Source organism: Rhinoraja longicauda, chromosome 28 (genome assembly GCF_053455715.1).
Source record: "Rhinoraja longicauda isolate Sanriku21f chromosome 28, sRhiLon1.1, whole genome shotgun sequence".
NCBI classification, from domain to species: Eukaryota; Metazoa; Chordata; class Chondrichthyes; order Rajiformes; family Arhynchobatidae; genus Rhinoraja; species Rhinoraja longicauda.
Window position 1 is genome coordinate 23,230,881 of NC_135980.1, and position 23,930 is coordinate 23,254,810.

At 46.5% G+C, this 23,930-nt stretch overlaps 1 protein-coding gene across 5 annotated transcripts in view; it reads right to left on the reverse strand.

The window, feature by feature from the left end:
* LOC144607148 (CUGBP Elav-like family member 4) overlaps window positions 1-23,930 on the reverse strand; it is a 426,038-nt gene that overhangs the window by 15,497 nt on the left and 386,611 nt on the right. For 2 of the 5 annotated variants that reach the window (XM_078423782.1, XM_078423781.1), the window contains exon 7: window positions 19,164-19,304. The exons of 2 other annotated variants lie outside the window; for them this stretch is intronic. In XM_078423782.1, the coding sequence (XP_078279908.1) occupies window positions 19,164-19,304 (141 nt within the window). The remainder of the gene's footprint in view (window positions 1-19,163; window positions 19,305-23,930) is intronic. One more of the 5 variants, XM_078423783.1, reaches the window with a different exon arrangement.

Genomic DNA, 23,930 nt, shown 5'->3' on the forward strand with positions numbered 1-23,930 from the left:
GCAACTAGTTATTGGGTGATCGTTGATTGGCACAGACTCGGTGGGCTGCAGGGCCTGTTTCCATGCTGCATCTCAAAAAACTAAAAAATAACTTTAAAAAAAACCTGAAACCAAAGCAGCCACCTGCAGAATCTCACCAAAGGAAATAGTTCCAACGCTGCTACAAATTAGTCCATAATTTAGACCCACCACCTTTCCTGCTCTGTTCCCCATTGGTCTTACAACAGTACCCTTTTGACATCCCTTAACCAAACTGTTTTGAATTTGGTGACAAGTGCAAAAGCAGTAGTTATATGACTGAGTATTTTTGCAATAAACAGACGAAGAATTGGAAAATATTCTGCCTCCACCACTACCCATACCAGCAGGCACTCACCACCCTCTGTGTAAAAAACTTGCCCCTCACGTCTTCTTTAAATTTTGTGTAGGGAGGATGCTGGTTTAAACCGAAGACAGACACAAACAGCTGGAGCAACTCAGCGGGTCAGGCGGCAGGCATCACTGGGGAAAAGGAATAGGTGACGTTCCGGGTCGAGACCCTTCTGCCTGACTTGCTGAGTTGCTCCAACGTTTTGTGTCTGTCTTCCTTTAAATGTCGTCTCTCTCACCCTAAAGCTATGCCCTCTAGTATTTGATTTTTCCATCCTGGGAGAACAGTTCAGACTGTCTATGCTTATGTATACTACTCGTTATTTTATATACTGCTATCAGGCCTCCATGCGACCTTCCAGAGAAAACAATTCAAGTCTGCCCAACCTCTCCCTGCACCTAACGCCCACTAATCCAGGCATCATCCTGCACCCTTTTCAAAGCCCACACATCCTTCCTACAATGCGGCTACCAGAACTATATGCAATACTCCAAATGCAGCCTTCTATTGCATGCGCAACGGGAAAGAGAATTCATTTTTCAAATCAACGACATTAGGCAGAGGAAGGTATTACGAAGTGTAAGAAAAAAACTGCAGATGCTGGTACAAATCGAAGGTATTTATTCACAAAATGCTGGAGTAACTCAGCAGGTCAGGCAGCATCTCAGGAGAGAAGGAATGGGTGATGTTTCGGGTCGAGACCCTTCTTCAGACTGAAGTTACTCCAGCATTTTGTGAAGAAAAGGTATTACGAAGGGTCTTTGACCTGAAACGTTAACTGATTTTCTCGGTTTTGCTTTCCGCAGATGCGGACTACTTTATGGAGTGCTTCCAGTGTTTTCTGCTTTGTTTCGGATTTCGCCTGTTTTTTAAAAATCTGGTGAGATGTAAATGTATTTGACAGCCATCACATTGCCTATGGGCTCCTGAACTGGCCCATGGGCTGATTTATTACTATCTTTGTGATTTACGTTACACAGTCATTAACTTTGAGTCAAATGATGGAGTGCGCCTCACCTAGGTGAAGCGCAAGGTGTCATTAGACAGAAATCATCACTCTTTTTCCTGCTGATGCATGCTCTGAAAATTATTGCTCAGTGACATTTGCAAAAGCCAATACACTCACATGAGAAAGTTCCTTAGTTAATCAGGTGTACTTTCTTTTTCTCCTTTCTCACAGCGAGTTTGTGGTTTACTGCCCATTCCAAATTGCCCTTGGCTTATTCAGCCATTTCAATCAACGGTCCACAACTGGCCAAACTGTTTCAGTTCTGGCTCTCCACATAGGCCAGAGCAGAAGTTCATAAGTTTAGTTTAGTTTTATTATTATCACATGTATGGTATTTAGTATATAAAGATTTTTGTTGCCTGCTATCCAGTCAACAAAAGGACTATACATGAACACAGTCATATGGAATGAATGTGGCATGGTGGTGCAGCGGTAGAGCTGCTGCCTTACAGCGCCAGAGGCCCGGGTTCGATCCTGACTACGGGTGCTTGCCTGTACGGAGTTTGTACGTTCTCCCCGTGACCTGCGTGGGGTTTTCTCCGAGATCTTTGGTTTCCTCCCACACTTCAGAGATGTACAGCTTTGTAGGTTAATTGGCTTGGTGTAAATGTGTAAATGTAAAATTGCCCCTAGTTTGCGTAGGATAGTGTTAATGTGCGGGGATCGCTGGGCGTTGCGGACTCGGTGGGCCGAAGTGCCTGTTTCCGCACTGTATCTCTAAACTAAACCGAACTAAACTAAACAAGCAAGCCGCCCACAGTGTACAGATGCAGGATAAAGGGTATAACATTTATTGCAAGATAAAGTCCAGTGAAGTCCAATTAGAAATAGTTCAAAGGTCTCCAATGAGGTAAATGGCAGGTCAGGACTGCACTCCAGCTGGTGAGAGGACTGTTCAGTTGTCTGAAACCAGCTGGGAAGAAACTGTCCCTGAATCTGCAAGCATGCATACGACAAAGGAACAGAACACCAATCTGCCCCTTAACCATGCATTGTCATTCAATAAGATCACAATGAATCCCATACCTCAGCTCCACATTCCCACACCAACCTATATCCCTTGATCCTCTTAATATCCAATGACCTCATGGTCACAGACATAAATATCCTCTTCCACTAAGCCTTCAAATCTTATTAGGGAGAGAATTCCATTGGAAAGAGTGCAGAGAAGATTTACAAGGATCTTGCCAGGATTCGAAGGACTGAACTATGGAGAGAGGTTGGGCAGGCTAGGACTGTATTCCTTGCAACAAAGGAGGCTGAGGGGTGATCTTACAGAGGTGTATAAAATCGTAAGGGGAATTGACAGGAGGAATGTACAGAGCCTTTTACCCATAGTAGGGGAATCAAAAACACGAGGTTTAAGGTGAGAGGGGAAAGATTTAAGAGAAACCCGAAGGGCGACTTTTTTACTTAGAAGGTGGTGGGTAAATGGAATGAGTTGCCAGAGGTGGTAGTTGAGGCAGGTGCTATAACAGTATTTAAAAGACTCCTGAAAAGGTACATGGATGGAAAAGGTTTAGACAGATATGGGCCAAATGCGGGCAAATGGGATTAGCGTAGATGGTGCATTTTGGTCAGCATGGGCGAGTTGGGCCGAAGGGCCTGTTTCCCTGCTTCCTGATGCTGCAACTCTCTGATTCACTACTCTCTGGGTGAAGACATTTCTTGACATCACAGTCATGAATGGCTGATCCCTCTTGAATTTGACTCTTCAATCTCTGGTTCTGGACTCCACATCGGGGGAGGTACCAACTTCACATCTACCCTGACCTATACCCTGCACGCCGTCAACTCTCGGGGTGAGGTTCAAAGCCGGCAACTCTGAAGTAGGGAAAGAAGAGGAATATTTCACGAAGGGCATTGAAATGGGAAAGGACTCAGCTGGACGGATTCAAGAGCTAACATACTCATTCACACACAGAAACAATTAGCAAAACCACTCCTGTAACCCGAATACATTCTCACTTGGCACAGTCCAATTGGTGACAAAAGATTGAATTTCTTCTCTATCCAAAACTCCAAGATTAAAGTAACGCACGCTTCCTCACCACCAAGCGTACTTATTTTTGCTACTCTTTGCTACTATTTTCCACTATGGATCTTCTGCTTTGTTCAAATATGTTTTCCTATTATTGTTTTGGTAAACCAGTGGAGTAATTTCAGACTCCAAACTCCAGCTGGGGCAATAGAGCGTTCTTTGGAAGGGATCAAGACTGGATCACTACCCATTTAGAAAGGTCCTAAATATGTAACAGCCTTTGAATGCACTTGTGTCAACGGCACTGAATGTGGGGGAACGTGGCAGCCCATTTGTCCACAGCAAGCTCCCTCAAAAAGTAAGACACAAGATGCTGGAGTAACTCTGTGGGTCAGGCAGCATCCCCGAAGAAGGGATGAATAGGCAGTGTTTCAGGTTGGGGACCCTTCTTCAGTCTGAAGTAGGCTCCTGACCTGAAAGGTGTAGGGTGGGACTGCAGATGCTGGTTTACACCGAGAACATAGACACAACAAGCTGGAGTAACGCAGCGTTTCAGGCAGCATCTCTAGAGAAAAGGAATAAGTGACTTTTCGGGTGGAGGCCCATTCTTCAGAAGGGTCTCGACCCAAAATGCCACCTATTCCTTTCCTCCAGAGATGCTGCCTGACCAGCTGAGTTTCTCCCGACGTGAAATATCACCTATCCATGAAAGAAAACTCTTTGGTCCAGTGTGATGGTCAAATGAAGCAATCTACTTCATCATATTCTCGGAACATGGAAGCATTGTGTGAATGGCTTAATTCATGGATAGAAGGTATTTTGGCTTTGGACCCTTCTTCAGATTGATTTTGGAGTGGTGGGGGGGGGGGGGTGGGGGGGGGGGGGAGGAAGACATTTAGAAGAGAGGAGGGCAGGACAAAGTGTGGCAAGTAATAGGTGAATACAGTTGAGGGGTATGCAATGAATGTGGCACGGTGGTGCAGCGATAGAGCTGCTGCCTTACAGCGCCAGAGGCCCGGGTTCGATCCTGACTACGGGTGCCTTTGTCTAACTGCCTGCGTTTCGATAAGCAGGCAGTTAGGCAAAGGCTAGGTGTTCACCTACTACCTGCCATGCTTTGTTCTGCACCTCCTCTCTCCTAGCTTTCTCCCCCCTACCCCACAATCAGTCTGAAGAAGGGTTGGAACCCAATTTTTGCAAGGATGCTGCCCGAACCGCTGAGTTACTCCAGCACTTTGTGTCTTTTTTTTGTGGAGCAGCACCTGCGGTTCCTTGTTTCTACATTTCCCCTCAAAAGCCAATGCGATTAGAAGACAGACATTCCATTTTTTATAAGTTGATCGTTTTTTATTCATTTTATGGAACTGGCCATTTCTGGCAAGGCCAATGTTTATTGACCGTTCCTAAACTAAAAGATGAATATTGGTCAGAGCACTGGGAGGAATCTCCTCAGTTCTATAAAATAGTGTCAATGGATCAGTTACATCATTATGCCAACACCTTATCGAAAAGATAGTGCATTAAAGTCTGTGCATCGATTTTTCTGTTCAACTGTCCCGAGTGGTTCTGGAACCCAAAGCTTTCTAATTCATAGGCAGAAATATATTCAACTGACTATAAAAGTTTAACACAACACGAGGCACTGTGGCGCAGCCAGGCAGCGCCAGAGACCCAGGTTCGATCCTGACTACGGGTACTGTCTGCACGGAGTTTGTACGTTCCCTCCGTGACCAGCCTGGGTTTTCACTAGGTGCTCCGGTTTCCTCCCACACTCTAAAGACGTGCAGGTTTGTAGGTTCAATGGCTTCGGTTAAAATTGTAAATTGTCCCTAGTGTTTAGGATAATATGAGTGTAGGTGGATCGCTGGTCGGTGTGGACTCGGTGGGCCGTTCAGACTGACCCATCCAGTCCCTTCCAGTCTGAAGAAGGGTCTCGACCCGAAACGTCACCATTCCTTCTCTCCAGAGATGCTGCCTGTCCCGCTGAGTTGCTCCAGCCTCTTGTGTCTATCTATCGGTGGAAGCTAGAATCTGCAGTCGTCTTCCTGCAAGTTTAACTTGAGAAAACCGCTCCTGAGATGAGGGGATTTCAGTTTGAGTTACTGCCTCTTGTGAAAGCCTTCCAGTTTGAAATACCCTAGGTACAAATTAGACCCAATTTGACTCCCCCCGGCTACACATGCAAGAGCGCAGCGTGAATAATGCGCCATCCCATGGCGGCCAACATGCATCTGCTCACACCACACATCAATAATACCAATGCAGCTCCTGCACAGATGGGGATGGCAGATGGCAACAGTATTGGCGATATTCAGCCAACGTTATAAACGGGCGACTTTGCCCAGACTCCAGCAGGAACAGGAACACCATCTCACTGTTTTCCATGGCGTTTGGCTTTGTCGGTAGGTTGAGTCTGTTCTGCTTCGTACGAAGGATTTTGTTTTGCAATGCTTTTAAGACATCTTCCCCCCCCCCCTTTATACACAGCACTGTATTTGTCAAGGATTGTTCGATAGTTGCTAACTGGAGTGTGATGTGTGATTGATTAATGGCTTTTTGATAATGGTGAAAGGTCTTTTCTTAACTATCCTCTCCATTTTCAAATCCCTTGATCTTAATGGCTCTCTTCACTCAAACTCTGTCCCTCACCCCATTCTTCCACGTAGGAAAACACATTAAATGGCACAGTTTTGCATTCACATCAGCATGAATCCCATGGGCTGGATGCCTACTTAATTGCAACTTCTCTGCGGCTTTGCTCGTGAATGAAATATTTTCCCCTCGCGTTATGCATAATTGCCCTGGCAACCACTCTGCCCAAGACCCCAAGTCGTGGATTCATGGGAGGTGGTCTTGGAGGGGAGGATGCTCCTCAAACCGCGGAGCATCTTGGACAACACCGCTCACCCCCTCCATGACACGCTGGTCAACCTGAGGAGCACCTTCAGCTGCCGACTGGTGTACACGACGCAGCACAGAACGCCACAGGAGATCCTTTTTCCCTGTCGCTATCAAACTGTACAACTCTTCCCCCTTCTGTCGTGGGGTAGACTGACCGCCCCCCCCCCCTCCTCCACCTCCTCCCTCCCCAATCTTTCCACTTGTCACTTTGTTTTTGCGTTTACTAAATCATGTCGTGTTTTATGACTGTTGGTAGACCAGTTTCCCTCCTGGGATCGATAAAGCTCTATCGTATCGTATCGTATCGTATCGTAAGTCTTGACTGTCATGAACACAACCCAGTCCATCACACAAACCAGCCTCAACCCATCTTCTCCACCCATACTTCACGCTGCCTCAGGCAAAGCAGCCGACATAATCACGGATCACTCTCACCCCGGTCATTCTCTCCTCTCCCATCAGACGGAAGCTTTGAAAACACGCACCCGCCAGATTCAAGAAGAGCGTCTTCCCCACTGTTATCAGACTCTTTAACGGATCTCTCATCTACTACGGATGCATGCCGAATCTTCCAATCTACCTTGTTGCTATCATCACATTTTGTTTAATTTACATGCGCTTTCTCTGTAACTATATTTTTCACTCTGGTTATTTGTTCTTTTGTACTATTTGATGTAGTTTAGCAATGCATGATTTGCCTAGACAGCACACGAATCTAAGTTTTTCACCGTATCTCAGTAACATGGCAAATAATAAATAAGCAATAATTGTACTGTTATTGTGATTAATTAACAACCTCGTGACATTATTCCTTGTGACATTTAAGGATCCTTTCTATGATAATTTGTTTCGTTGTTCAGTTACTATTTAGGCAACTGAGGAGCATAGATTTCGGGTTGGTACAAATCGCCATTTTGTATTTACTACCTGTGTTATCACAAGATGCTGGAGTAACTCAGCGGGTCAGGCAGCATCTCAGGAGAGAAGGAATGGGTGACGTTTCGGGTCGAGACCCTTCTTCAATCTGAAGAAAGGGTCTCGACCCGAAACGTCACCCATTCCTTCTCTCCTGAGATGCTGCGTGACCCGCTGAGTTACTCCAGCATTTTGTGATACCTTCGATGTACCAGCATCTGCAGTTACTTTCCTACTACCTGTGTTAGGTTATTATTACAGAGGAAATAAGTTGTGATCAGGCCCAGTTCAATTGGTGTCATTGTAAATGATGTATGAAGATGATGCTGCTGTAAGCTAACTTGGGCATTGACTCCACCAACAACATTCTCCAGTGTACATATAACATGGAACAGCACAGCACAAGAACAGGCCCTTCGGCCCACAAGGACTGAGCTGAACATGATGCTAAGACAAACTCTTATCTGCCTGCATGTGGTTCATACTGTATCCCTCCATTCTCTGCATATTCATGTGCCTATCTAAAAGCCACTTAATCACTACTCTTGTCTATGCCCCCACTAACACCCCTGGCAACATGTTCCAGGCACCCACTACTCTCTGTGTAAAAAAATTGTACAGACTGAACAATTCTGTAACTTTGTAACTGGAATGCTTCCAATCCATGAATCTTGCTGTAGTCAACCAGAGTAGAAGTGACACAGCATTTCCAATGTCAAACAATAAAGATGTGGCAGGGTGGTGCAGCGGCAGAGTTGCTGCCTTACAGCGCCAGAGGCCCGGGTTTGATCCTGACTACGGGTGCTGTCAATGTGGAGTTTGTGCGTTCCCCCTGTGACCGTGTGGGTTTTCTCCGGGTGCTCCGGTTTCCCACCACATTCCAAAGACGTGCATGTTTGTAGGTTAATTGGCTTCTGTAAATTGTCCCTAGTGTTTAGGATAGAACTAGTGCACAGGTGATCGGTGGTCGGCGTGGACTCGATGGGCCGAAGGGCCCATTTCCATGCTGTATGTCTAAACCAAACCAAACTAAGCTTGGTTATCAAACTCATAAAGTGGCCAGGGATGAATTTATCCAAATTACTTATATGGAACTATTCTCACTGCATCTTATAGACAATAAACAATAGACAATAGGTGCAGGAGTAGGCCATTCAGCCCTTCGAGCCAGCATCGCCGTTCAATGTGATCTTGGCTGATCATTCACAATCAGTACCCCGTTCCTGCCTTCTCCCCATACCCCCTGACTCTGCTATCTTTAAGAGCTCTATCTAACTCTCTCTTGAAAGCATCCAGAGAATTGGCCTCCACTGCCCTCTGAGGCTGAGAATTCCACAGATTTACAACTCTCTGACTGAAATCTGGAAAATGCATCCTTATTGGGGGAAGGTTTCATTGCTTCTCTTTCCAGAACACTTTAAATAAGACTGTTTTCAATGTGAATTAACGTTGTTATCTTTAGAGTGCTTGGATCTGCCGTGTCATATGCTCTCCCCTGCCTCCAACTCACTGGTTGCTGCAGAATTGTCAATAATTATCCTGTTGATGGCTTTTACGTATCTAATCTACCAATGCACTGCCTAACCTTCTCGAGCTGCCGAATCTTGATTCAAGAAGGTTTGTTATTGGAAGGAACTGCAGATGCTGGTTTAAACCGAAGATAGACACAAAATGCTGGAGTAATTTAGCAGCACAAGCAGCATCTCTGGAGATGCTGCCCTCCCGAGATGCTGCCTGACCTGCTGAGTTACTCCAGCATTTTGTGAATAAATCGATTTTGTACCAGCATCTGCAGTTATTTTCTTATAGCATCTCTGGAGAGATGGAATGGGTGACGTTTTGGGTCAAGTCCCTTCTTCAGACTGGATCAGATGAGAGGGAGATACAGAGATAAGGAAGTGTAAGGTGTGAAAACAGGACAAAGAGGATGGAGATGAGGGAAAATGTAGAATAGATCATTGTCAGCTAGCTGGTTGCACGGATTCCAAGATGGTTTCATGGACTCCAAAGGTTTCAGTTGTGTGTGTTGTCTTTTTAACATCTGAAACTGAACAGTTTCTTTAAAATCTTTCTAAACTAAACTACTCAGAATAAAAAATATATACAGAACAAAAACTGTGCAAAAACTCTTCATACACTCCCTTTACAATCAACGGCATCGTACTCAGTAGTTTTCAAACCTACCTTTAAACAAACCACCCTTCCACCTCATCTGGCCTCCTGGGGTGATATCCCTTCCCTTCTTTGAGGGGTGTCCCCACTGGAGTCTGCCCCTCAATGTCCAGCAGCGGAAAGACCCTAGACTGCGGTCCTCCCCTGTGGTGCTGGCTCGAAGGGCCGAGTGGCCTACTCCTGCACCTATTGTCTATTGTCCCCCAACAGAGCCTGTGCGTTGGCTGAACCGAGCTTCAGCGCGCCCCTCAGCACGTACTCCTGCAGACTGGAATGGGCCAGTTGGCAACAGACCTTGATGGGCATCTCGCTGCGCTGGGAGACCAACAAGCTTCGGACAGACGTAAGAGAACCTTTCACCCAGATGATGATCTTCTAGCTGCCTAGCAGCACTTAATGTCTATCTCTGAATGTGTCCCTGGGGACAGGCAGGTAGTTTTGGTTTGGGATTGAACAGCGGGTAGCTTCATGGGTTAAGCTTGATCCTACCCTCACCCAGCTACAGTACTAGTAATTCCGTTCTGGTTCAGTGGATGGCCCTTTGGTCCCTTGTGTGGAGGGTTCTAGGTTCATTGTCATTGTCATTGGCGGACACAAAATATACAGCTGTAGTAAGCAGTTGATTGAAAAAAAATGTTGTATTTTGGCCTTAATAGCAAGAGAATTTGAATATAGGAAAGAGAATATCTCACTGCAATAATTGAGGGAATTGACAACGAGTGTCTACTTGTGGTGTAGAAGTAAGGAACACCACATGTTAAGTTTACAAGAAAAAAGACACAAAATGCTGGAGTAATTTAGTGGTTCAAGCAGCATCTCAGGAGAACATAGATAGGTCATGTTTCGGGTCGGGACCCTTCTTCAGACTGGCCTGAAACGTCACCTATCAACCTCCTATTCTGAAGCAAGATACAAAAATGCTGGAGTAACTCAGCGGGACAGGCAGCCTCTCTGGATAGAAGGAATTGGCGACGTTTCGGGTCCAAACCCTTCTTCAGACTGCCAGCGATAGAGGGAGTGCGACGAAGGGTCTCGATCCGAAACGCCGCCCATTGCCTCTCTCCAGAGATGCTGCCTGCCCCGCTGAGTTACTCCAGCATTTTGCATCTATCTATGGTGTAAACCAGCATCTGCAGTTCCTCCCTACATATCTTATTCTGAAGCTATGCCCACGGATTCAAGAATCCCCACAAGGGAACTATCCTCTCCGCATTGGACCGGCCAAACCCTCTCAGAATCTGATGCGCTTCAAGTTCTGGTGTGCGGAGTACAGACTCCGGTCTCCAGAGCACGGAGCAGATGCATCCCTTGCCTCACCCCTTAGACTTCAGATCAACACCAGGAGAAAGTAACAGGAAGAAATGGAAACCAGATTAATCCCACAACAACACCAAACAAAAAGCGCCACAAAAAGTAGCCAAGAACAAAGGCTCAGAGGAAAAACTTTGAAGAGAGATCAAACACCCAACGATGAAACCAGGCCACCACAGATAGGGAAATATCCCCGCTGGTTAATGAGGGATTAGTTCACAACTCAGAGGAATAGAAAACATTCTTTGGTAATCACATCCCAACGGCAACAAAGGAAGCATTTAGATTCCAGAGAATTTTTTTGTTCGTCATTGCTGTAAGCCAATTATTTCCCAGCTAAAACTCAGCATTTGCAATACAGGAACTGGCTATCCACACTCCGATACGCGCAGCGATGGAGTTGCTGCCTTACAGCGCAAGAGACCCGGGTTCGATCCTGATTACGGGTGCTGTCTGTATTGAGTAGGTGCCTTCCAACTGTGACCACGTGGGTTTTCTCCGGGTGCTCCGGTTTCCTAACACACTCCAAAGACGTACAGGTTATAGGTTAATTGGCTTCGGTAAAGATTGTAAATTGTCCCTAGTGTGTAGAGTAGTGCTAGTGTACAGAGATCGCTGGTCGAAACAGACTCAGTGGGCCGCAGGGCTGTTTCAGCACTGTATCTCCAAACTAAATCTAAATTAAACTTACGGTCCACAAAAGAGCCTCCTTCCATCTTATCTCAAGCTCCTTCAATATGTACTTTAGGTTTAGGTTCAGGATTATTATTGTCACCTACATTGGAAAGCTTTGTTTTGCTTTGAAAGCTTCCAATCGCATCAGATAATAATATACGTAAACGGAATCAAGCCAAACTCAAGTACAATAGGTTCAGCAAAGGATAGATACAGAGTGCAGAATATAGTTCTCAGCATTGTAGTGTATCGGCTTCAGAGACAACAGCATCTCTGGAGAGAAGGAACGAGTGCCGTTTTGGGTCGAGACCCTTCTTCAGTCTGAAGAAGGGTCTCGACCCAGAACGTCACCCATTCCTTCTCTCCCGAGATGCTGCCTGTCCCGCTGAGTTACTCCAACGTTTTGTGTCTATCTTTGGTCTGCAGTTCCTTCCTACACAGTTCCAGAGACAAGCAACAATGTCCGCAATGGGACAGAGGTGAATCGGACAGTATCCCAGCTTATGGAAGGACTATTCTTCCATATGGAAGTTGTTCCTAAGTCTGGTGGTGCGTGCTTTCAAGCTTTAGTATCTTCTACTCGATGGGATGTGTACAGACTTTTAGACCGGTACATGGATAGGAGCGGTTTAGAGGGATCTGGGCCGAATGTGCGGGAGTGACTTTGTGTTCATGTTCTTCAGAGATGCTGCCTGACCTGCTGGGTTACTCCGGTACTTTGAGTTCTGTGCCAGATTCCAGCATCTGCAGGGTACTGTGTCTCTCTGCACAGATACGGCCTCACCTGCAGAGTGTTCCCAACATTGCCGAATTTATTTCTCTATCCGGAGGAGCAACAAACCTCCAGTGATGCTCCACAACCTTCATCCCAGTGTTTCCCATTGGAGGGAACCACAAGATGGCAATGGGCCTCTTTGCTCCGATTCTCTGACAGCCTTGTAACAGAGGGACAGTTCACCCCGGATGGCACTGAGGCCTGGTGACTCTTTGCATGTTGGTCCCAAAGGAGGATCTCCTGTCATCTGGTACAATCAGCAACCTCCCTTCCATTGACTCCATCTACACTTCACGCTGCCTCGGCAGGGCCTCCAGCATCATCAAGGACAAGTCTCACCCCGGCTACTCCCTCTTCTCCCCTCTCCCGTCGGGCAAAAGGTACAGAAGTGGAAAACACACACCTGCAGTTCCAGGGACAGTTTCTTCCCAGCTGTTATCAGGCAACTGAATCATTCCACCAACAACTAGAGAGCAGCCCAGAGCTACTATCTACCACATCAGAGACCCTTAAGACTATTTTCGATCGGACTTTACTGGACTTTATATTGCACTAAACGATATTCACCTTAGTCCTTTCATCGTGTATCTGTGCACCTTAGATGGCTCGATTGTAATCGTGTATTGTCTTTCCACTTACTGGTTAGCTCATAACAAAAGCTTTTCACTGTACTTCTGCACACGTGACAATAAACTAAACTCAACTCTTCTAAAGTGTAAGAAAATAACTGCAGATGCTGGTGCAAATCGAAGGTGTTTATTCACAAAGTGCTGGAGTAACTCAGCAGGTCAGGCAGCATCTCAGGAGAGAAGGAATCGGTGACGTTTCGGGTCGAGACCCCTCTTCAGACTGATGTCAGGGGGGCGGGACAAAGGAAGGATATAGGTGGAGACAAGAAGATAGAGGGAGAACTGGGAAGGGGAGGGGAAGAGAGGGACAGAGGAACTATCTAAAGCTACACTTCTAAATCTCTTTTTTAACCTATAAATCTAGCACCATTTATAGTTGTTATAAAGCTGAGAACTATATTCTGCACTTTGCATCTTTCCCTATGTTCTACCTGTCGTACTTGAGTTTAGCTTGATTGTATTTATGTATGGGGTATTGCCTGTCCCGATTAGATAGCTTGCAAAACAAAGTTTTACAATGCACCTCGGTACACGTGACAATAATAAACCTGGGCTTTTAGAAAATCCAGGTCTGTGCTTTACATAAAGAGCAAATGAAATATATGCAAGAAGAACCCTTTTGTCTTCAGGATGTTCAGAGCTATTATACGGCTAATTAATTATCTTGGAATGTAGCCAGGGTTACTGGGTGAGACGTACAGGTATGTAGGTTAATTGGCTGGGTAAAATGTAAAAATTGTCCCTAGTGGGTGTAGGATAGTGTTAATGTACGGGGATCACTGGGCGGCACGGACTTGGAGGGCCGAAAAGGCCTGTTTCCGGCTGTAGATATATGATGATGATGATGATGATGAGTCTCTTGACCCAGGTCTGTTGCCTGGATTAGTATAGTTTTCCCATGCTTTTCCCTGGGGCCTATCGTGCCAGAATGAGAAGTCCCAGATGGGGCGGCACGGTGACACAGCGGTGGAGTTACTGCCTTACAGCGCCGGAGACCCGGGTTCGATCCTGACTATGGGTGCTGTCTGTACGGAGTTTGCACGTTTTCCCCGGGTGCTCCGGTCTCCTCACTTGCTCCAAAGACTTACAGGTTTGTAGGTTAATTGGCTTTGGTTAAAAAAAAAAAAAATTGTCCCTTGTGTGCCAGTGTGCGGGGTGATCGCTAGTCAGTGCGGACTCGGTGGGCCGAAGGGCCTGTTTCTGTGCTGTATCTCTAAGGTATTTCTAAAATAAAGAGCAGTGTGTGCTGAAAAGAGGTAGATCATTCATTGATGCACAGACAAAGCAGTCCTTGCAAAACCACAAATCCTGTGCCTAATTTATTTTGCCCACCCTTCCTCCCACCTCAACATCCCCACCACATGGCAGGGTACAATCCCGAGCGGGGGCAGCGGTAGAGTTGCTGCCTTACAGCGCCAGAGACCCGGGTTCGATCCTGACCACGGCTGCTGCCTGTACGGAGTTTGTACGTTCTCCCCGTGACTGTGTGGGTTTTCCCCGGGTGCTCCGGTTTCCTCCCACTCTCCAAAGATGTAGGTTAATTGGCTCGGGTAAAGATTGTATGCCTAGAGTGTGCAGGATAGTGCTAGTGTACGGGGATCGCTGGTCGGCGCGGACTTGGTGGGCTGTTTTTGATGCTGTATCTCTAAACTCAGCATTTTGGCAACTCTGCTAAAAAGAAGTGACGCTGGGGGACATCAGACACAAGGATTTTTTCCTTTCCCCTGTAGCCGTGTTCAACTCGAGTGACCACTTTCCTCTCCTCTCCTCTCCTCTCGTGTGTTGAAAGAAAATTAAAACACCAAATAAAACATTGCCCCAAATTAAGAGCCTTGTCTACAGTGTTTGTGTTCCGTGAGACTGTCACTTGAGTGAGAAAGGGGAAAGCAAACTGCCTGGGTTGTCCTGATGGAACTATCATCTGCATTGTATCATCCATTAACGCAAGACACAGCAAAGCTATCTATAAACTCATTTATCATTTGCATAATTTTATCATTTTGATGAATGAGGGACATCGGTTGTCTATTTACCAAGATAAATTACTGTGGAAATGGATCCTGATGGGTCCTTGCTGATATGCATTTTAATTGCTTATTGGGGTGAATATTCCTTGGCTTGTCTCAATGATGTCAGCACCACTCTGTGGATCATTATGAAGTATGGATATTTGTCATTTTTAATACGCATAAATAACGTTGCTTCGAGCCGACAATAGGCGGCTCTCCTTTGTTCGAAAGGGGTCAGATCAATTAACCCGTTCTGCACTGGAAGTTCACCTTGGTGTGACTGGAACTTCCGCCTGGCTGCTATTCTACCAGAGTGGCGCAGTGGTGGAGTTGCTACCTTACAGCCCCAGAGACCCGGGTTCGATCCTGACAATAGGTGCTGTCTGTACGGAGTTTGTACATTCTTCCCTGTGTGTTGAAAGTGGGGTGCTCCGGTTTCCCCCCGCACTCCAAAGACGTACAGGTTTGTAGGTTAATTGGCTTCGGCAAAATTGTAAATTGTCCCTAGTGTGTGTAGGATAGAACCAGTGTGCGTAGTGATCGCTGGTCAGCGCGGACTCAGCGTGCCATAAACATCAGCACACATCTACCAGACTGTCACGTAAACCCATCTGGCTCACTAATCTGGCCCATGCTTTACGTACCTCCAATGCAGTTGACCCTTACTGTCATTAAGGTCAATCAGTGATGGAGACTAGTTTCGAGATACAGCATGGAAACAGGCTTCTCGGCCCCCCCGAGTCCATGCCGACTAATGATCACCCGTTCTCACTACTATACTATCCCACTTTCTCATAGACTCTCTACACACTCAATTTATAACCTGCGGAACACGCACGTCTTTGGGATGTGCGAGGAAACCGGAGCACCCGGAGGAAGTGCACGCGATCGTAGGGAGAACGTGCAAAGTCACCCGAGGTGAGGGGATTGAACCCAGGTCGCTGGCGCTGCGAGGCAACGGCTCTACCATCCATGCCACTGTGCGCGTATTACCAGCAAAGTCCATATCTAGAAATGAGCCATCTGCAAAGGCACCTTCCATTAATGAAAGGCGCTGCCTTGGCATCATAGTTTGTTTCAATCAGGCTGCAGTGGGCTGTTTGATTTTCAACTGTATCCAACAGATGGATGTCAAATGGATGACACTGAATTAACAAACCTGACAAGGTAATCTGTTAGAGAAGAAAACTCTGATGTCTACTTGTTATAATATTGCTCCAAATCACGATCCATTTATCATTATTAATTACCCAATGCCAAAATGAGCATCCTGAAAATGTTACAGCCTGACAATCAGAAGACAGGACCCAGCACAACGCCTGATCTTAGTTCGAAGATTTTATCATTTTCACCCTTGTTCCATTTTCTTTCCAGGATCTTGCTATTACTTCCAACCTCCCAGTCTCTAAAGTATCTTTGCTCTTCTAATTGCAGCCTTCTTCTCATGTTTGAACTTAATTGCTCATCTCCTGGCATCCATATCTTGCAGGCCGTAAGGTTTGCAACACTCTTGCCAAGCGATGTCACCTCTACAAAACCAGAAAGTCATTCATCGAGTCTTACTGCGTGGAAACAGGCCCTTCGGTCCAAATTGTCCACCATGTCCCATCTACACTAGTCCCACCTGCCTGCATTTGCCCCCTGTCCCTCTAAACCTGGCCTATCCATGAACCTGTCTAAATATTTCTTAAACACTGCGATAGTCCCTGCTTCAACCACCTCCTCCAGCAGCTCGTTCCTTACACCTACCACCCTTTGCGTGAAAAAGTTACCCCTCAGGTTCCTATTAAATCTTTCCCCCTTCACCTTAAACCTATGTCCTCTGGCTCTCGGTTCCCCTAAGAGACTCTGTGCATCCACCCGATCTATTCCTCTCATGATTTTCTGCATCTCTATGAGATCACCCCTCATCCTCCTGCGCACCAATGAACAGCGTCCGAGCCTGCTCAACCTCCCCCCAATAGCTCAGGCCCTCGAGTCCTGGCAACATCCTCTTAAAGTTAATTGAAATTGAAAGTTAACAAAATCAAGGTGGTGATAATACAATTGTGCATTGCTTGAAGCCAATGTAACAGTTATAGAATATAGGACATTGAACATTGAACAGAACAGCACAGTCACAGGCACCTTGGTCCACAACGTCCATGCGGAACACTTTAAGCTGGAATGAGTGTAGAGAAGATTTATGTAGATATTGCCAGGACTTAAAGGGCTGAACTATAGGGAGTGATTGGGCAGGCCGGCACTTTATTCCTCGAAGCACAGATGAAGGGTGATCTTAGAGTGGTGTATAAGAACATGAGGGGAATATGTGGGGTGAATGTAGCCTTTAACCAGAGTATGGGAATCAAGAACTAGGTAGCATAGGTTTGAGGTGAGAGGGGAAAGGTTTAAGAGGAACCTGAGGGGCAACCTTTATAAACACAGAGGGTGTTGGGTAGATGGAATGAACTGCCAGAGGAAGTAGTTGAGGCAGGTGCCATAACAACATTTAAATTCACTTGCTGTAGGAAGGAACTGCAGATGCTGGTTTAAACTGAAGATAGACACAAAATGCTGGAGTAACTCAACGGGACAGGCAGCTTCTCTGGATACAAGGCATGGGTGACGTCTGAGGAAGGGTCTTGACCGGAAATGTCACCCATTCCTCCTATCCAGAGATGTTGCCCGTCCCGCTGAGTTACTCCAGCATTTTGTGTTTAAACTCACTTGGATAGGTACATGGATAGGAAAGGTTTAGAGGGACATGGGCCAAACATTGGCAGGTGGGACTAGTGTAAATGAGATATCATGGTCGGCACGGGCCAAAGGGCCTGTTTCTGAGCTATATGACTATGACTCGATGATGTCAAGTTAAACTAATCCTCCTCTGCTTGTGTGTGATCCATATCCCTCCCCTCCCTGCCCATCCAAATAGCACTGTCTTACATCCAACAGCTATAGGTTTGGACTTTGGAGCTTTCTCACTCCACACTAAACAGTTTTTTTTTGAAGAGTGTGCCTTTTAGGATAGAGTCATAGAGCCATTTGGTGTGGAAACTGGCCCTTCACCCAAACATGCCCATGCCGACCAACCGTCCTAGTCCCACCTGCCTGCTTTTGGCCCGTATACCTCGAAGCCTCGCCTATCCATGTACCGGTCCAAATGTTTCTTAAATGTTGTATTAGTACCTGCCTCAACTACCTCCTCCTGCAGCTCATTCCACATGCCCACCCGCAGTCAGGATCAAACTCGGGTCCCTGGCACTCGACCGCTGCACAACTCTGTTGGCATGGATGACTTGGGCTGACTCCATGAGTTTATAATTCTATAACTCTATGAGCCTCCAACACTGAGCTAGACGCAGGTTTGGACTACAGGGAGTCAAAACCTATGGGAAACAGGCGGGAAAGAGTTGATCATATCTAATGAACCATGTGGGCTGCTCTTGTTCCTCTTTCTTATGTCCCACTTCAATGAAGTAGCTCTTTTAAAAGAGTTAGAAATATGAGATGCTGTTCCTCCAATTTACCCATTCCCACACTGACCTTTCTGTCCTAGGCCTCCTCCATTATCAAGAGTGTGGCTAAACGCAAATTGGAGGAACACCGTCTCATATTTCGCTTGGGCAGCTTGCAGCCCAGTGGTATGAATATTGATTTCTCGATCTTCAAGTAACCCCTGCATTCCCTCTCTCTCTCCATCCCTCCCCCACCCAAGTTGCACCAGCTTCTCGTTCTCACCCAACAAACAGCTAACAATGGCCTGTTTCCTTTATCATCGTTACATTTTTGCATATCTTTCATCCATTGCTCTATACCTCTCCATATCTTCATCTATATCTTTCGGTTCCCTTTCCCGTGACTTTCAGTCTGAAGAAGGGTCTCGACCCAAAACGTCACCCATTCCTTCTCTCCAGAGATGCTGCCTGGCCCGCTGAGTTACTCCAGCTATTTTGTGTCTATCTTGGGTTTAAACCAGCATCTGCAGTTCCTTCCGACACTCTTAATAATGAGCTTTCTTTCGTATTTAGTAATGGCCGTTTACCGATTCCATGTGTAGACAGTTCCACCACGTTGGGAAATATGTTGCCTCTGTCCACAGTATCAAACCATCAACCGTGAAGGCAACTACCAGGTCATCTTTCAATCTCGTCTCTGCTCCAAACCTGAGGGTGTGGAGTCAAGTCAACATGCTGACGATTTCTCAAGTCTTTAGTGTGAGCAATGTCTGCCGACAAAAGGGCGGGTGTGTTTCAAGGACTGAAAAGGGATAAAGGCAAGTCTTGCATTTCTCTGGCATCAATCCAGTTGTTGTTGTTGTTGTTGTTGTTGTTGTTGTTATGCAAGGAACACAGCAAAACAATGTGTGCATGGCAGGATCCCACAAAACAACATGACAATGGAGCAGATAATATAGATTATAGTAAAATTTACTGGATAAAACGCAGGGAATGTCCAATTGTAGTCATCACTTGAGGAAGGCTGAGAACCTACAAGAATGGTTCCGGGGTGAGGGACGTTAACTTCAAGCTTAGGCTGGAGAAGCTGGGACTGTTGTCCATGGAGCGAAGGAGACTGAAAGCAGATTTGACAGAGGTGTTCAAAGTAATCACAGGTTCAGGTAAGATAGACAAAGAAAAACTTTTTTTTTTGCTACTGGTTGCTAATGGTACAAAGATTAGGAGACGCCGACTGAAGGTTTGGGGGTAATAGGAAGAACATAGTTACACAACTAAATATAATGACCTGGGTTTGTCTGCCTGTGAGGGTGATGGGCACGGAGACAATCAATGATCACAAAACGCAAAAAAAAATGGACGGACATCACGAGGGGAAAATAGTACGGGTGCCAGAGGTTACGGGGAGAAGGCAGGGGAATGGGGTTTGGAGGGAGAGGGAGATCAGCCATGATTGAATGGCTGAAGTAGACTTGGTAGACTTGAAGGGCCGAATGGCCTAATTCTACTCCTATCTCTTATAATAAACTGGCAAGGTTATAAGTCCGTAAGACATAGGTGGTGGCACGATGGCGCAATGGTAGAGTCGTGACCCGGGTTCGATCCTGACTACGGGTGCTTTCTGTACGGAGTTTGTACATTCTCACCATGACCTGCATGGGTTTTCACCGGGACTTCCGGTTTCCTGCCACACTCCAACATTGTTCAGGTTAATAGGTTAATTGGCTTGGTTTAATTATACATTGTCCCTAGTGTGTGTAGTTTAGCGTTAATGTGCGGGGATCGCTGGTCGGCGCCGACTCGGTGGGCCGAACTGCCTGTTTCTGCGCTGCATCTATAAAACTAACACTAAAAAACATTGGAGCAGAATTCGGTAATTCAGCCCAATGGGATCTACTCCGCCATTCAATCATGGCTGATTTATTTTCCCCTCTCAACCCCACTCTCCTGCCTGCTCCCAATAACCATTGACTCCCTTCCTAATCAAGAACCCTATCAATCTCCGCTTAAAAAATACCCAATGTCTTGTCTCCACAGTCGTCTGTGGGAATGAATTCCTCAGATTCACCACCCTCTGGCTAAAGAAATCCCTCCTCGTCGCCATTCTGAAGGTACATCCTTTTATTCTGTGGCTGTGCACTCTGGTTCTTGACTCTCCCACTACTGGAAACCTCCTTTCCTTGTCCACGCTATCTAAGCCTTTCATTATCTGGTAGCTTTCAATGAGATTCCCCCTCATCCTGCTAACCTCCAGCGAGTACGTGCACGGAGACTTCAAATGCTCCTCGCACATTAACCCAAACATGCCGGGGTTCGTTCTTGTAAAACTCCCATGGATCCTCTCCAATGCCAGCACATCCTTCCTCAGATATGGGGTCCACATTTGCTCACAATATTCCAAATGTGGCTCACCAGCACCTTGTAAAGCCTCAGCATTACACCCTTGTTTTAATATTCTGGTCCCCTCGAAATGAATGCTAACATTGCAATTGCCTTCCTTACTACCTACTCAACCTGCACGTTAGCTTTTTTGGGAATCCTGCACCAGCACTCCCAAGTCCCTTTGCAACTCCGATTTCTGAATCCTCTGCCCATTTAGAAAGTTGGCTACGCCTTTATGCCTTCTGCCAAAATGCATGACTGTATACTCTGTTACTTCTTTGATCATTCTTAACCCATTCTCAGAACCTGCCCATCCTTCTGCAGCCTCCCTGCATCCTCAACGCGACCTACCTACCTGCCCCTCCACCTATCTTCGTGGCGGTAGAATGTGAGAATGGGATTGGCCGGCTGAACTACACAAAGCCAGCGTGGACTTGATGGGTCAAATGGTCTCCACATGTGCTGCGGATGAATTTCATGCATGCCATGCAACTCTACACGCTTACAGAAGAGAGCAAACAGATCTTTCGGATCTGAAAGACAGCACTTGCAACTCAATAATATTAATGTGTATTTTACAGGAGATAGGCCTAGATTTATGTCTTCAGTGTCATGGGGTGGGTCTTCAAACTCTGCTTCAGAGATGAGACCAGTTCATTGGCTATATTTAAGAGGGAGTTAGATGTAGCCCTTGTGGCTAAAGGGATCAGGGGGTATGGAGAGAAGGCAGGTACAGGATACTGAGTTGGATGATCAGCCATGATCATATTGAATGGCAGTGCAGGCTCAAAGGGCCGAACGACCTACTCCTGCACCTATTTTCTATGAGACGGGTTCAGAGATGACAGAGCAAACTGGTCATTAGTATTTAGAGATACAGCATGGAAATAGGCCCCACGGCCCACCAAGTCCATACCAACCATCAATCACCCGTTCACACTAGTTCTATGTTATCCTAATTTTTTATCTATTCCCTATACACTTGTGGCTATTTACAGAGGCCACATAATCCACAAACTCACACATCGTTGTGATGTGGGAGGAAACCAGAGCACCCAGAGGAAACCCAGCTGTCACAGGGAGAACGTGCAAACTCCACACAGAGATTCCAAGATGGCGCCCAAGCCAAGCGACTCTCTGTGTGTTGGCCTCAGAAGTGGACCTGCAATCACTCAATACAATCACTCCACTCTTTTAAACGTCTACTCCAATAGAATCGGACTTTACTGGACATTATCTTGTACTAAACATTATTCCCTGTGCCATGTATCTGCACGATTGTAATCATGTACTGTCTTTCCGCTGACTGGTTAGTACGCGACAAAAAAAGTTTTTCACCGTACCTCGGAACACGTGGCAAAAAAACTAAAGTAAAACAAAAGCTAAAGAGAGCACCCGAGGTCAGGATCAAACTTGGGTCTTTGGCGCTGCGTGGTTGCAGCGTGGTTACTGCGTGGTTGCGTATTATTAATCTGCAGTATTGCTAGCAAAGTCCCACAGCACCACAGTGGAGCCACGAATTGTCCATCACTATCCCTGAGCACCGAGGAGTTTCAATGCCTGACCAAAGGCTTTGTGTGTGTTTTCAGTATTCCATCTTTAAAATTAAGTAACCTGTGAATCTCGTGGTTCAGGGGGTCCCCTTGATTGTAATCACCAAAAGAGCAAAGAGCTCCCCCTGGTGGTCCCCGCTGGCCTTTGCCACGCACACGCGATCAAGAGAATACAGTATGCTCCTGCTCGCCACTGATTGTAACGCAGCCGAAGAGAGCTTGCTGCGCACAATATGTTCCCACCCTCTGCTCCCATCTGCTTCAGCAGTGACTGCACTTTGGAAGCAATTCATCGCGCCATATGGTGTTTGGGGACGATTTCTGAGAAGCGGACTGAATCAGTGCGCATTCGGTGGCAATGTTATGCAAGAACGGCTTTGACGTAGATCGGATCTACCATGCCCCCCCTTGCCCTGCGCTGATCTGTTATCGTCCCCTCCCCGACCCGCCAACTCAACTCCACCGCTTGACCGGTCGGAGAATTTTATTTTTTTGTGACTTTTGCACCCTGGCGGTAAAAAGCTGCAACCTCCAGGCACCTGACAAAGCGGACAAGGCAATAACCAGGCTCTGGGTGGCCAGAGTTAAGAAACAAAGGCTTGCACAGGGATGAAGTGATGGCTGCCAACAGAAACTAAATGCCATCCATGTGGTTCTTACGGCCGGCCGCAGCCCAAGGCTTTAACAAAATAACCAAAGAGCTTTTAAAAGACAATTTGCTCACCACTTCAAGACTGCTATTTAATGATCATAATCTGAAATCTGTTTTGAGAGAGGCAGGGAGGAGGTGGGTAGTTTGAGGATTCTAAGACACAATACTCCCCAGGTGGTGGGCGTATGGAGCGAGATGCCGGAGGAGGTAGTTGAGGCAAGGACTATCGCAACGGTTAAGAAACATTTAGACAGGTGCATGGATGGGAAAGGTTTAGCGGGATATGGGCCAAACGCAGGCAGGTGGGACTAGTGTGGATGGGGCATGTTGGTCGGTGTGGGCAAGTTGGGCCGAAGGACCTGTTTCCACGTTGTGTGACTCTGAATATTTCCCTCTTTAAATATCAGTCATTGAATTCAGCTGAAGACTGACACCGTCCCTTGCCCCCTGGTGCATTCTGCCACTCTGTTCTAAACAATACCCAGTCAATGACCGTCACATCAGTCTCTTCCAACTGAGAATATAAACTTGGTCCGTTACATTCTCCCCCTCACATCTACTTCCCATTAAATACATCTGTGTTTCATCTCAACTGTGCTGTGTTAGTGAATTTCACATTCTCCACTGTCTCCTGATGTATAAAAAATATTCTTTATAATTTTCCACATAATTACTTGTGTAATTTTTTCAATTGCAAGCACGATAACAGACCGGTCGGCCCACCGAGTCCACATTGACCATCGATCACCTGTTCGGGCTAGTCCTATGTTACCCCACTTTTGCACCTGCTCCCTTACAAACCAGGAGCAACTTACAGCGGCCAATTAACCTACAAACCCACAAGTCTGTAGGAGTGAACGGGAGGGCCCAGAGGAAGGCTAAGTGATCACAGGGAGAACGTGCAAACTCCACACTGACAACGCCCAAAGTCACGATCGAACGTGCGTATCTGGCATTGTGAGGCAGCAGCTCTACCAGCTGCGTGGCTGTGCTGCCCTTTTGACTCTGAAGTTCCCACGATTGGTTTCAATAGAGGTTTCTTGGCGGCACGGTGGCACAGCGGTAGAGTTGCTGCCTTACAGCCCCCAGAGTCCCGGGCTCGATCCTGACTACGGGCGCTGCCTGTACGGAGTTTGTACGTTCTTCCCGTGACCGC